We start from the raw sequence: 13,509 nt of genomic DNA, 5'->3' as shown, positions 1-13,509 counted from the left end.
TATTATGAATATGACATAAATAAAAACTATTCATAGGAAGTAAAACTCTGGATTTTAAATGACCTGCATTATATATTCTGATGGATGATGACCTAAAATGAAAGATAGATATCAGAATGTTGTTGGGGTTTCTTTCTCCACATTTAAACCCCTGTGCACTGAGATCAATCTCTGTGCACAGTTATTTCTTTATACTTGCCCTGACACATGACAAAAATATTCAAAAATTGTCTTTTTTTTAACTAGAAGTGAAAACCATACATATATAGCATCATTAAAATACTTACTCAAGAATGATATGTTCTGGAGCAGCACTGTAGAGTCATCTTAGTATGCAACTTCAAAGCCTCTTACTCATACTGTAACTAGTAAGAAATTCCACCTCATATTTCATCTTCATCAATAATGGTGCCACAGTGCATAGAGAAAAATTTCCAGCTTTGGCACAAGGATCCCTTGTGTCATCCTTCCCACCTGCCGCAGCCCTGGGCTGTTTCCTTCAGGTCAGCTTACACAGCCTTGAACTACACGTTCCCGACGTGCACCCAAGGTCACTGCGGTAGCAACAGGCCTGCTCTAATTGCACCCGAGTGGACTGACTCAGGCATTTGCCTGTAACACGGTTTGAAGACCTCAGTTTGCCTAATAAGCCAGGAGCTGCTCCGTGAGTTAAACAGCATACAGTAACACTAGTTGCTTTGTCAACTCTTTACACCCATCTTCCAAAGTTTTACATTGGCTAGTACTGCTCCAAGGCATTTCATTGTGAATGGACTTGACAGCACAGAGGAATGCTCAGATTAACATCTAAACCTGCTAATAAATGTTAGATTACCAAATGTTTCAATTTCTGGAATTGTTTCTGATGACACCATTTTACAGATAGAGAACAAACAAAAGGCTTATTTCAGGTCTGATTTTGTTTCACACTGTTACAGCTAGTCATGTATTTCATTTATCTTTAATGCTAGTAGTGAAATTACTGACTAAAAGAACACAGACATAATGCTTTGCTGCTAAGGTGTATTTTTTTTCCCTTTATGTCTTTCTGTTATTATTCTCTTGTGGCTAGGACATCCATCTATTTACCAAATTCATATTGTTACATGATGATACACAGAGTGCTTATTTTGATTTGGTCTAATCTTGATTAGTACATATTTATTGAACAACCACTTTAATGCTGCCTTATAAAAGCTGTGAACACTTTAATGGAAGCTCTCCATACTGAGATAATCAAAACCACTAACGAATGTCATTTACAATTAATTACTATCATTGTGTACTTAGGCAATTATTCATTCACCAAATATGAAAAACAAATCTGTTTGTGTACTCAGCATATGGTGATATTTGGATAAAGAGTAATTTCCTTTAGATTAGGCTCACCATGACCCTCTACAATAAAACTAACTGCGACATACCAGGAGCTCAATCCACATCATCAAAAGGAGTTTCAGTTCTAGCTTCACTGGGAACCAAATTGGCTCATAATTAGTTTCCACAAACCCTTATCAGAATAGATTAAAATAGCAGCATGTTGAGAGCATGCAGCATTTCCCTATATACTTCCCACACAGAGATACAACACTGTAAATAATACCATCCAGTGAATCTGGATATTACAAATTCCTTGTGAAATTCGATACTCTTCCAGCACTGCTCTATGGTCAGACAGGCAGGAACATAGAGCTACAGGACTGCAAGATGCTGTATCCATGATTGATGATAAATGTAGAGAACAGACCACATCTGGCTTCACGTTTACAGAATTCTTCACAGATTGACCAGAGACAGCCATTGAAGACAGAACAGCTGAGGCACCAATATGTACAGAAATGTGATTTTGATAACTCTATTTGGTATGACAGTTCTTTTGGTCTGCGATAAATAGAATGAATGTATCACAGTGCTGCGTAAGCATCCTTCAGAAAAATCTGTTGCTCTTTTCACTGAATGCCATCAACAATGACAACAAAAAGACTGAAAACCAAAAGAAAATACTTCCTTCCTCAAACTGTGGCAAAGTCTCTACAGTTGACCACAACTCCCTGATACAACCCAACTCTCCTGCTAGAGTCTACATCCTGACACAAACAAGGCAGTAATGATCACTTGACTGTATACTTAAAATCTTTTTTTTCTAAAAAAAAGTTTACTTTTATTTCTTTCAGAAAGACAGACATCAGGTCCAATAATGGCATATTAGAAGCTTTTCTGTCAAGAGTCAGCACATTAGAACGGAAGTGAATGCTTCATTTTAATTATATTGATTAATGCTTTTCCAAAATCTTCAAATTAAATTTATTTAAGCAGTACCAATTCCACAGAATTAAGTTAGTTCCATTAGTATAAACAAAGCAAAAACTACCTGAAGTCTGTCTTGGCAGAAGTCTATTACATTACACACATGGAATGACATGCAGAGATGAATCTGGCACTGAGTCTTCCTCCATTCCCAATAATGATTTATTTTAAATACTCTATCCAAATAACCTAACAAATACTTCTGCTATAACATTCTTCCACATATATATGTTTCTGCATAATGGCTTTTTCTATTCCGGATGAAAGTTTTTTGCCTTATCAGTATCAGGAAGCATTTGCTTTATTCTAAAAACATGTACTTCAAGATTTCAAGAATGTGTTCAGCTATGCTTCGTACTGTCTCTGGCCTTCAGGCAGATAGGATGTTCGTTCCAAGATGCTGGTCCTTCTCTTTCTTTTCACATCTTCTGCCTTGGCCAGAAAGTTCTGGCACTCAGTAGTTCACACTACTCTACATATGTACAGGCAACAGGTAAGAGGCAAAGTGAAGCCTTCATATGCTGAGGAACTTACAGCCTTCCCAGATGCTATTCTCAGATCCTGAGCTTTCACATTGTCCTTTTTCAGTGCTAGGGCTAAATAACACCATGTGAACCCCTTATTCTGCTACCAATTACTCTTCTACAGTGCCACATACTCAATTTTTAGAAACACTCGGCAGCAGTACTGCAAACCCTTACTCTTCACCCCACCACAACTATATGCTTACACCTATCTCCACTAGGGCCAGCTAGTCACAAACGTTTCTGATAATAACTATGCCAAGGTAACTGTACCCTACAAAGTCTTATTGAAGACACATGGCACAAATGTAAACTGTGATTTGCATTACTGCAACTTCTCCTGAGGGTTTAAAATTGGTTGAGCTGCCTGATGAGAGCCATATTTCACTACTCTATAGCACCGATACAGATGGATTCCCAAGCTACCTGCCATTTCTTTCTTCACAATGCACTTTTTGCTTCTCTGTTAATCTTCCTGTAATTATGTGTGCCTGTTGCAGGTTAAAGTCAAAATGGTAAGACTTTATGCAGGGACACTGTAGGACTGGAATTTACTCCCTGAGACCCTTGTCAGGTCATGAAGTTGAACCTGCACTTCTTTTGGAACTCTTCCAAATCCTTGTCTTTGCACAACTTCAACGCGAGTGCAGGCAATACTTCCATATTGCACCAAGCATATGGATCCTGTATTTTCTTGTCAGCAGGTCAAATATTGCTTTCAGACGCCTGCATAGACGTCACTTGTTCCAGTAAGAATCTTACATATCACAGAGTTCAGCCCATGTAGGCAGCCACGAGCAAAACTGAAAGGCAGACGTACATCCTTATGAAGAGAAGAAAATCCTTCAGGATTTCACTTTATTTTACCATGTCATACTCATAATTAGCACCTCATTAAGTGTTTTTAATTTACAGATCTGCAATGTTTATCAGTCACACAAATTAGTCACACTCAGATGTAGGTAGTTGTCCCAGCCATCACATATATAGAGTAAGACTACAGAAAAGTTGCACAATTTGCTTAAATTTGTAAACTACTTCATTACTGTATCCAGGAGCAGAACTCAAAGGTCTTGCTACCTAGATCCCAGCTATAGCTATCTGATCATACTCCCTGTTCCCAGAAGCAGTTCCTGCTCCTTCCTCAGGCTTCCAAAATGGCAATCTCTGTGAACCAGAGTTTTTAAGAAACTTTGGTTTCTATGCCTTCAGAAGGATGAATCTCATTTCTGGACACTGCACAACTTGGACTGCCCCCCACCACAAACATAGTTGCAACCTCATCATGTGCAAGACCAACAGCAGAAAGATGTAATTTCTGAGGCAGCCTCCAGGCCAAACTGATCAAGGATAAAAGACGCAAAGGCAAGTTACTCATCAAGGTGGTTCAGAACAGGTAACTTTCAGTGATGGGTGAGAAAGAACTTTGTCTTATCCTACTTGCTTCCTTTGCCAGCTATGACCTACTTCTCCCCTCAGGGTACACAGAGACTCATTTACAAACTCAGTGAATGCCAAATCAGTGCAGTTACACTTCCCTTAATGCTGACATCATCTCACATCTGTTCTCTCATTCACTTAGACTAGCATTTATATTATCACAGGATCCAGAAGACATGGTATAACTGGCATTGTAAGATGCCTACTGCTGCAGAAACAAGGGCTAGGAAAGTTTTATTTCTGTGTAATACCAATGTTGTAACTATTCCATCCTCAAGCAAAGCAGACTGAAGTGTCTGGTAAAGGAACTAACAGTAAAGTTAAAAACAAACAAAAAAGAGAACTAGTGGTACTAAACACCAGCTTTACTTTTCTACCTCCTACCTCCCCTCCATAAATACCAGCATCAAATTATTGTCTGCTTTTCAAGAGAAAAGTTGTATGACAGAAGCACAAAAAAAAAAAATTATAAGACTTAAAGGGTTAAGTTTATACACATTCATTATATAAATTAAGTCCCAATCCAGCAAATATTTCTGCATTACTTAAGTACTTAATGCTTAAGTTGGGTAACATTAGTAAGCATGGTTACTCTCAATAAAAAAGCATTTATTCAAGAATCTGCAAAAGAGGGGAGAGATTTTGTGTGGTGGGAGCTATAGTTGTTTGTACTGCTTTAGGCTGATAATAGACACTTTAATTTGTCCAAAGCCCATCTATACCCATACATCTCCACATATACAATGTCATATCTCCTGTACAAAAAGACTATACTTTACACTATAATGCAAAATTTTAGCAATTTTTTATCAAAAACATGTCCTTAAAATTACTTAATTACAATTACATAACTTAATCCTGTTAAAAAATAGTGCATTTCAGATTAAAGTAAATATTCATTTTACATAAGGTTTTGAAAACATTTGAAAGAAAGGCTTTTAAATGATTTATGATATACATAATGCTTTAGGCTGTGTAATGAGAAAGTCTAGCAGAATGTCTTAGTGAAACTATTCCAGGCAAATGAATTGATAATTAGGGAAGGGGGTAATTGTTTTAGAATTATTCAAGGCCTTGATCTGACAAACATTTGCACATGTGATTTCAGTGGAACCACTCCTGACACTAAAGTTAAGTATCTGCGTAAGTATTTGCAGGACTGGAGCCAAATCATACAATTGGGCCCAAACTAAAAGCCTATTTGTTACCAATAAAATCTTAATTTGGGAGTGGCTGATTATTATAATTATCACTGTTGGATAACACTACACTTCAGAATAATTATTTTTTGCGCAGTGTTTAGCCATGAATATACAACTTGTCCTTTCTGGGATGGACCTTAGTGCTGTGTCCACTGCCCCAAACCCAAAGGTCATAGTTAAAACTTAATAAAACATAGCAAAATAATAAAACTGGAAGGTGATACAGAATGCACCATCTTAGCAATGGCCTTATCAAGCTGGGCACGTACTGTACCAGCTCCTGGGAATCTGCACTGCTATCCCATTTCATTGCTGCTTGGAGTTCCAGGTATTGCTGGTGCCTCGTATAACACTAGCTGGCTTGTGCATTCTCACCTTGAGTGATGACACCTCTCTGAGCAGCAGCTTATGACTTTTTCATCTAAATGGCAAAGACGCTCCAGGATGGTATTTCTTCTTGGGGGCTGCTGCTTTAAGACTCATTCCAAGGTCTCTAATTCAAAAATTCCAAGCTGTTGTCCCTAGGTTTTTAGGAAAAAAGCATGCTTCTTGGGACTAAACCCAGGGGTACCGTGAATAACTATCATATATAGTCAAAGCTGTTCATTGTCTTAGCTTTGTGCATTTTTCATATAAACCTTGATTCGAAGAGAGAGAAGGGGGTAGCACTCCTTCAACAAGTAACAGTAACATCGTTTCAGGCCCTACTCCTCCCTAACTGCATTTATTTCTTTTATAATTCTCCAGGTATTAAATTTCTCACATCTGATGAGTAAAATTGTACAGAAGTTTCTCAGGTGTTCTCGGTAAACAGTACAGAGAATGTAGCGTAAGGATTTGCCACATGCACTGCTAAATCTCTGAGAAGTAAGCAAGATCACATCTCATTCTTTTTAAAGATGTTAGGGTATTTTCTTCTAACTGAAGTCTAAATCTGTTTTGGTATGTCAAAAACACCACGTCACGTTCGGCCCTCAGTCAGTTTATTTGGAGCCAAAGGAACCACACCTTATTTACCGTGATTTTTACTGGGAAAAGAATCAGATCTGCTGGACAGTTCAAGGAAAGAAATCAGGGAAAATACCATAAATTTTATTAATCAAGACCATTTAAATAACCAATAGAGAATTAAGGCAGCAGTGCATGCAGATGAAATATCGTCTTTGGCCAACAAATGGAATAAAAGAAAGCAATCATCTGGACTGCTGCAAAATTGGTAGCAATTTTAAGCATTTGAAAGACAAATGACAGCAGAGAAAAGACTGAGTTAACAAGGGAGCACTTGAGGAAAGCCTAATCTCCGTTGGCATGCTAACTGGGAAGGTCAGCCCAGTGCACGCGTTCTCAGCTGGAGTCAGGCTCCCTCTGCCCAGCCAATTGTCCTATGCACTTCAGATACCAAACCAAACTGAAGGTGCCTTCACCCTGCCACCTCCTTATGTTCTGCCAGCTTAAAGACAGCTTCCTATTCCCTGTCGATCTATGCAGCGTTTCCACCAAGCAAACGCTACAAAGGAGAGAGGCAGTGTGTGAGTGCCTTTCTTCCCTCTTCTGAGCAGCACAAGGCTCTTTAGGGAGCAGTGTAAACAGTTATTTTTAGCACTGTATTCTCAAGTGGGAAGAGTGACATTCTCTTCTTAAATACATTTTTAATCCAAATTTTTCACAAAGAAACTAACTTTGAGTTGACACATTGTGTTTTGAAATTTCAAGCAAATCCCTTGAAAACTGGCAAACATGAACTTTAAATAGTTTGTTACTTCTTCAGTTTTTATGTACCTCTAATTTATCTATGCGTACATTTTACCTTTGCATACCTGCTATTGCCATGAGTAGAGAGGAAATGCCCTGTTTTCTTTTCAAAAGGGGGATTTAACACTAAATTCTAAATCCAGAACCTGGATTCTCCTTCATCCTCAACTGGGACAAGACTCAGATTATTAACTGAAACCACATGGCAATAATTTAATTTATTTCAACTAGAAAGGCACAAAAATGGTTTATAAAGTTTGTAGCTATGTAAAGAAGTACTTTCTAAGAAAACGTAGACATTTTACTAACTACATAACACCTAAATCTTGTCAAGGGATCTGGAAATTGTAGGAGACTTTACGAAGCTTACTTCTTCATAAGAAGATAGCTTGCTGTTTGGTCTCTTTGAAAAACCATGGTCATTCCCACAATACCTTAGATGAAGATGCAGACAAGACTTGAGATTGCACTGTGAGATCAGAATGACTAAAATAGTACGAATTTACCCTAAAGGGTTGGCCGTAATGTTTTTCGGTATCCCTGACACAAACAACTATCTCTCTTATTTCAGAAGCGTAGTTAATTTGTGGGAATATACTTTTTAACCTTCAAAAAGTAAATAATTTTTTCTCCCAAATTCTTCATGATTTTTTTTTCCTGTTTAGTAGTCTTAAAAACTTTCAGATACCCTATAGAGTTTTGACTGTGCTCTTCAGCAATATTTATCATCAAATACAATATTATCACAATGAATGAAGGAGAAAGCCAAAATTTATGTAAAGACTAATATGTTAGGAACCTTATAATATGTATTGATTTCTTCTTCATAGGTTTTACTGTAATACTGTCAATGGTATTGTAGTTTTGAAAAATATTTTTTTCTTAATCGATTATTTCTATGAAGAATTAAAATGATATGAACCAGATTTTCCCCAATGTTACTATGCATATTTACAATGTACTCAATGCAAATAACACGTATACCAAAATAATTCATTAAGTATGCTATAATGTAAAAGGCAATATACCATATGCTGCAATATTTATGCATGTATGCATGCATGTCTACGTCAATCTAAGATGGTAACATTATGAAAATATTCCTCTTAATTTTCCACTTAAAATATTCCACTAAGTTTATCATTAGGCATTTGACGTGGTTTAGCCCAGGACAGCATTTTTGATCACAACACAGCATCTGAACTGTTAGACAGCCCTGGCATTTATAATCAATTTACTTTTCTGTGCTATCCAGGCACATAATACAGACCCGTAAAATCTTTAAGAGCTATCTTCTCTATTATCATCCCAAGAGATATGAAAACAATTTTTTTTTTTTTTATATTTAGTATGACAAGTGTTTTTGAACAGGAGTTGCCAGATTTTACGCTATTGTTAATGATTAATTATTTAGGAGAAGTTGGGTGAGCCTGTGATTGAAGAATGGAGTTAGGATAAGGCATTCTGGCTTTAATTACTGGCTTTGTCATAAACTACCTCTAACTTTGAGCAAGCCCTTCTTTGCTGCAGTTTTCCACTTCACAGTAAATGGTAACAATATTTCACTAACTCACAGGCTTGGTCTGAGAATTAATGAATTTTGTCCCATGTACAAAAGACCTGTAGATCCTGGCTTCTTCTTTTCACGGTGTACTGATAGGAAAGTGACATGTTCTTAATTTGAAACAGAGACTCAGTGCTGCCCTTCATCAGCACATGGAATTCACATTTATGTCAACTGGAATTGCCTAAAATACATCGAGTACGTTATTTAGCCTGAAAGTAAATGAAGAAAAAGGAATGGAAAGAAACTCCTGGATTCTCCTTGCCTGCTCTTAAAAAGTCTAACAGTTCATGGCAGAAGGCACATAATCATAAATAAAAAGATTTTTGATGGGAGGCAAGAATTTCTGCCTGGGAATATAAATGAGAATGCAGAAATGTATAGCAGGTCCATCTGTAGACTACATATTCAGCTCTGCTGCAAGAGCATCATAAAAAACATGGAAAATTGAGCCACCATAATATATCATGCTCTGTATGCATTTGTCCCAATATAAACCAAACCTTAACGGCCTTGGCATTTTAACTTTTCACACAATTTCCAGTGCACATCAAGAAAACATTTACCTTTTTTTTTTTTTTTCTATGCAAGTGTCCAGATAAGATAAAAATGACAGAAGTTTAGAAAAAAAAACCACCTTTAAAAGCCCAAACTTAACACAAGGCCGTACCACACACTGGTTTTGGCCAGATATGTCTACTGTGCAAGAACGGAATTGACTAGAGAAGACGGTGGTTTTTTTGTTGGAAAGAGAATTAATGTGAGTACATAGTCTTAATCTCCTGCTTTGATCTGAAGTAAAAATTGTCACAACACAAAAAGACATTTCTGTTTTTCTAGGAGGAAAAAAATAATTTAAAAAATCAAGGAGCATCTGCTTGGCCACTACCAAGCTCAGGGAGGCAAACATCTCTATAACAAGCAGGCATGTTTTAAAATTTGCCATTGCTTAGCCATCTACAGAAAATGAGACTTGACAGTTCTTTATGAAAGGCAGGCAGGAGCTACAACTCTGCATAATTAGGCAATAATTAATCAGTCCAAGGATAACAGCCTAGTAAATTTGGAAAAGGGTAAGTGTAGCTGCCTATGTGTATGAACCAGTCTTTTATACTGTTATACCGTCTGTCTTTTATACTGTTATACTGCCTGTATGCAGACTTGGTCATTTAAAAGTCTGCCTGTCCCACAGTGGGGCTTTTTTTACTTCAGGGTGTACGCTACTGAACAGCACAGAATTCTTGACCACAGAAAGACATTCCCTTGCTGAAGGACAAGAGGATTTAAAAACAAAAGTGTGGACCAGATCACAATCCTACCAAGAAGCACGTTACTGGAGATATATACATACATATATATACACTTTTCAACAGCAGAGGTATTTTGACATGATCATGCATATTTATGTTCTCCTCATGAAACAGTCAAACAGTGGGCTCTCTAAAGTTCTTCCAGTTTTAGCATTCCTCCAAGCAACCATGAATTTAGGGCATCTACTTCTTTACACAGTGTATGTACAGCTTAAGTATGCCTTTATAGCTTCATTATCTATCTTTCTGCTTACGACTTTCCAAAGCACCAGGAAACATTGTGTGTTGAGTACATCCAAAATCCTGACCTCCTCCTTTTGAAACCAGTGGCAGACTTTGTATGTATCTTAAACACTGTATCTTTAAAGTTCTGCTGTACTGTAAATGGTCATTCAGTAGTGCTGACTGCTGCCTCTTAACATGACTAATAGCTTTGGCTTTGAAATGCTTATGATAAAATAAGCTAGAAATGATCTTATTAAGATAATTTTCAGAACAATATTTGCATGCATAACATTCAGAAAAGTCTTTCAGCTGCACATCTGCTTTCTAAACCAATGCTGTTTTCACTAAACTAAGCTCTCTCCTAACATATACTTAGTACTTAGATTTTATTGGTTGCACTTCATTTCTACCTTGCCTATGCTGTCATGTTTATACTTAGACCATTTCTAGTTTAGTTTCATCTGCTTTCTCAGATGCAACGTATGTTTTATGTCCTTTCAAGTATGGTATTAACAGAGAAGTGAGTTCAGAATTATCACTTTAGTGCCCCGGACGCACAACACTGTGAAAGCATCTTTACAGTAACCATAGTAGCAAGCATGTCAACAGCATGTCAGAATATACAGACAGACAAACACATTCAGAAACTGGCATATCGTGTGCTGGATATGGAGGATAAGTATTAAATTAACAAGCTACTGGCCACGCAACCACAAAGAACAGTATGAAATCAGTAAGGAGGGCACTAAAATACACTTTTAGTGCACCAACACTTTCAACGCACAAAACCAAGACAGGCTAAACGATGGCCCTTCTGCCAAAAAGAAGGAAACAAAGAAAAAGTGTCCCCACGGTTTTGGGTGGGGTGGGGTTTTTTCGTTGTTGTTAATACAAAGTTTCTTCGTTCTCGCCGTCCCTGTCCATACACGCTGTAATTCAGCGCGCCCGAGATGCAGAGGAGTTTCCGAGCACCGGAGCCCAGCCCGGCGGGGATGCCCCGTAAGGCGGGTGCTTTCAGGCAGAGGGAGGGCTCCGGCGGGGTCGGGAGCGCCGGCCCGGGCCCGGCTCCGGGCACAGCCACCTGCCCGCCGCGGCGGCAGCGCGGGGCCGCCCGAGCACCGCGCCGGTGTCCGAGCGCTGCCCGCCTCCTCCTGGGCGCTCGCTTTAATTTATTGCCTTTCCTCAACCGGAGGGGAGATCTGTTAAAGATTAAATCAGCAGCAACCGCAGTTCAAAGCCCTGTCCCGGGAAGCAAAGGTGAAGATAACGTCCCTGCAGATCTAATCGAGTTTCTGCTGTTGCAATCGCTTTTAATTACCCTCTGAACGGCACATCACACAGCGATCCTCCAGACGCCGGACCGGGCACTGAGATAGCGAGATACCCATAAACGCTTTACAACCCGCCCGCTGATTAAAAAGCGATTAGAAACTTATTTGAAGTCGAGTGTTTTCTATAGGCAGCGGCGCGGCAACGCACCGACCCCCGCGCACCTCCTGTCACCGCCGGGGGCCGGCCCGGGCCCTCCCGCGGGGCCGCACGCCGCTGCCGGCTCGGTAGCGGCCGCCGGTGCCCCCTCCCCGGCCCGCCCGCTCGGGCTGCCCACACTTACAGGTAGGAGGTGAAGACGCTGAGGTTGGAGGGCACGGCCGTGAGCCCCAGGTCGGAGCAGTCGGCGCGGACGAGCATGCCCTCCTGCTCGCAGCGGCACGGAGCAGGGCAGCCCCGCGGGCGCTGCCCGCCGCCCCGCGCCCCTCGCCGCAGCCCCGGCAGGCAGAAAAGGAAGAGAAGGAGGAGGGCGCGGGCAACGCGGGACGTCGCCATGGAACCCGGGGGGTACCTAGAACCGCGGGGCGGCCGCTCTCATGCCCCACGGCGCGGCGGGGGCGAAAGGCGGGCGCCCGTTTGGGCTCGGGGAGCTGCTGCGGCCGCCGCCGCCGCGCCGCTGTCTGTGGTAGCATCTCAGCTTACACGCTGCTTTAAAGCCCTGGAGCCGGCACTGCGCGCCCGCTGACGCCGCCCCAGCCTTGCCCGCCGTAGCGCGGCGGGCCCTGCCCGCGCCGCCGTACGAGCGGGCGGGCGGGGGCGGCCGCGGGCCCGGCGGGCGGGGAGGCGGGAGGCGGCGGGGGGGGAGAACCCCCCCCGCCGCCTCCCGCCTCCCCGCCCGCCGGGCCCGCGGCCGCTGTGCCCCGGAGCTCCCCTCAGGGCGGTGATCTCTCCTCAGGGCAACGGTGGACGTTTCTGGAAGGCGGCGGGGGAGAGAGGCAGAACCTCCTTCTTATCCCCCCGCCCCCCCCCCCCCCCCCCCAAAAAAAAAACCAAATTACATTTGAAATCAAAGCGTCCGTCCTGAGGCAGTGGGGTTAGCGGAAGGTCTCTGGGGTGGTGGGACACAGCCCTCACCCGGTTTCTTGTGAGAGATTTCCATTCAGGTGGTGTGGAAAGCGGCCTTCACACTACTCTGAGTATGCCAAAGCCATTGGTGAGGGAAAGGTGAGGATGGCAATTCTTTCAAACCTTTTTTTTTCCCTCCAAATCAGTTTTCAGTGTGAACGAGCTCCAGATTTGAGACTAGCTACCAGTTTAAATAACCCAGTCCCAGCCCAATTCCTGTTTAAACTGATGACTAAATGGTTGGTCAGGCTACTTGGTATGCATTGGAGAGCATTAGTTAAAGGTTTTCTGCTACACTGTCTTCGAATCTACAATTAAGTCTGAAATGAGAGCTTAATGAAAAGGCTGGCAAAATAATGCTTTTGTATTCTACGTAGTTTATAATCCCTATTCCCACCTCTGGTCCATCATTTGGTGTAATCTGAGCTGCAGAAGTATCTCGCACTGGAGCTCAAGTGCTTTATTTAAAATAATAAAAAAGGAATCTGCTGTCTGGCTGGTTATCCAGGCCAGAATGTTTTATAAATCTAGGCCTATGTGGCTGCTGGGAAGTTTTTCCCCAAGCATCACCTTATCCTAAGCTAATAAAAACAATGTTTGAAAGCATAGATTGTCCGGAAGAAATGGCTGAGGAGAAAAATTCTGCAGGAAGCAGAGTTTTCATTATGTACTATGATAACTGTCCAGAAGACATGTTCCTCCAAAACCCTCTGACTGTTTCTTACCCATGTCTAATGTCACTGCAAAGCAGCAATACTTTTGCCACTGAATTTCATGATTTTTAAGAAGTT

General features: G+C 41.1%; 1 protein-coding gene across 3 annotated transcripts in view; it reads right to left on the bottom strand.

Moving 5' to 3' along the window:
• The window catches only part of LGR5 (leucine rich repeat containing G protein-coupled receptor 5), a 94,172-nt gene extending 81,895 nt beyond the window's left edge, over positions 1–12,277 (bottom strand). For 2 of the 3 annotated variants that reach the window (XM_075746765.1, XM_075746750.1), the window contains exon 1: positions 11,937–12,277. Coding sequence is in view for 2 of the 3 variants with exons in the window: in XM_075746750.1 (XP_075602865.1) it covers positions 11,937–12,148 (212 nt within the window). In the remaining variant the exon portion in view is untranslated. The remainder of the gene's footprint in view (positions 1–11,936) is intronic. The other variant, XM_075746758.1, reaches the window with a different exon arrangement.
• Positions 12,278–13,509: the final 1,232 nt, after the last annotated feature.

Source organism: Balearica regulorum, chromosome 1, assembly GCF_011004875.1.
Source record: "Balearica regulorum gibbericeps isolate bBalReg1 chromosome 1, bBalReg1.pri, whole genome shotgun sequence".
Classification (NCBI taxonomy): Eukaryota; Metazoa; Chordata; class Aves; order Gruiformes; family Gruidae; genus Balearica; species Balearica regulorum.
This window is presented reverse-complemented; position numbering and strand designations above follow the sequence as displayed.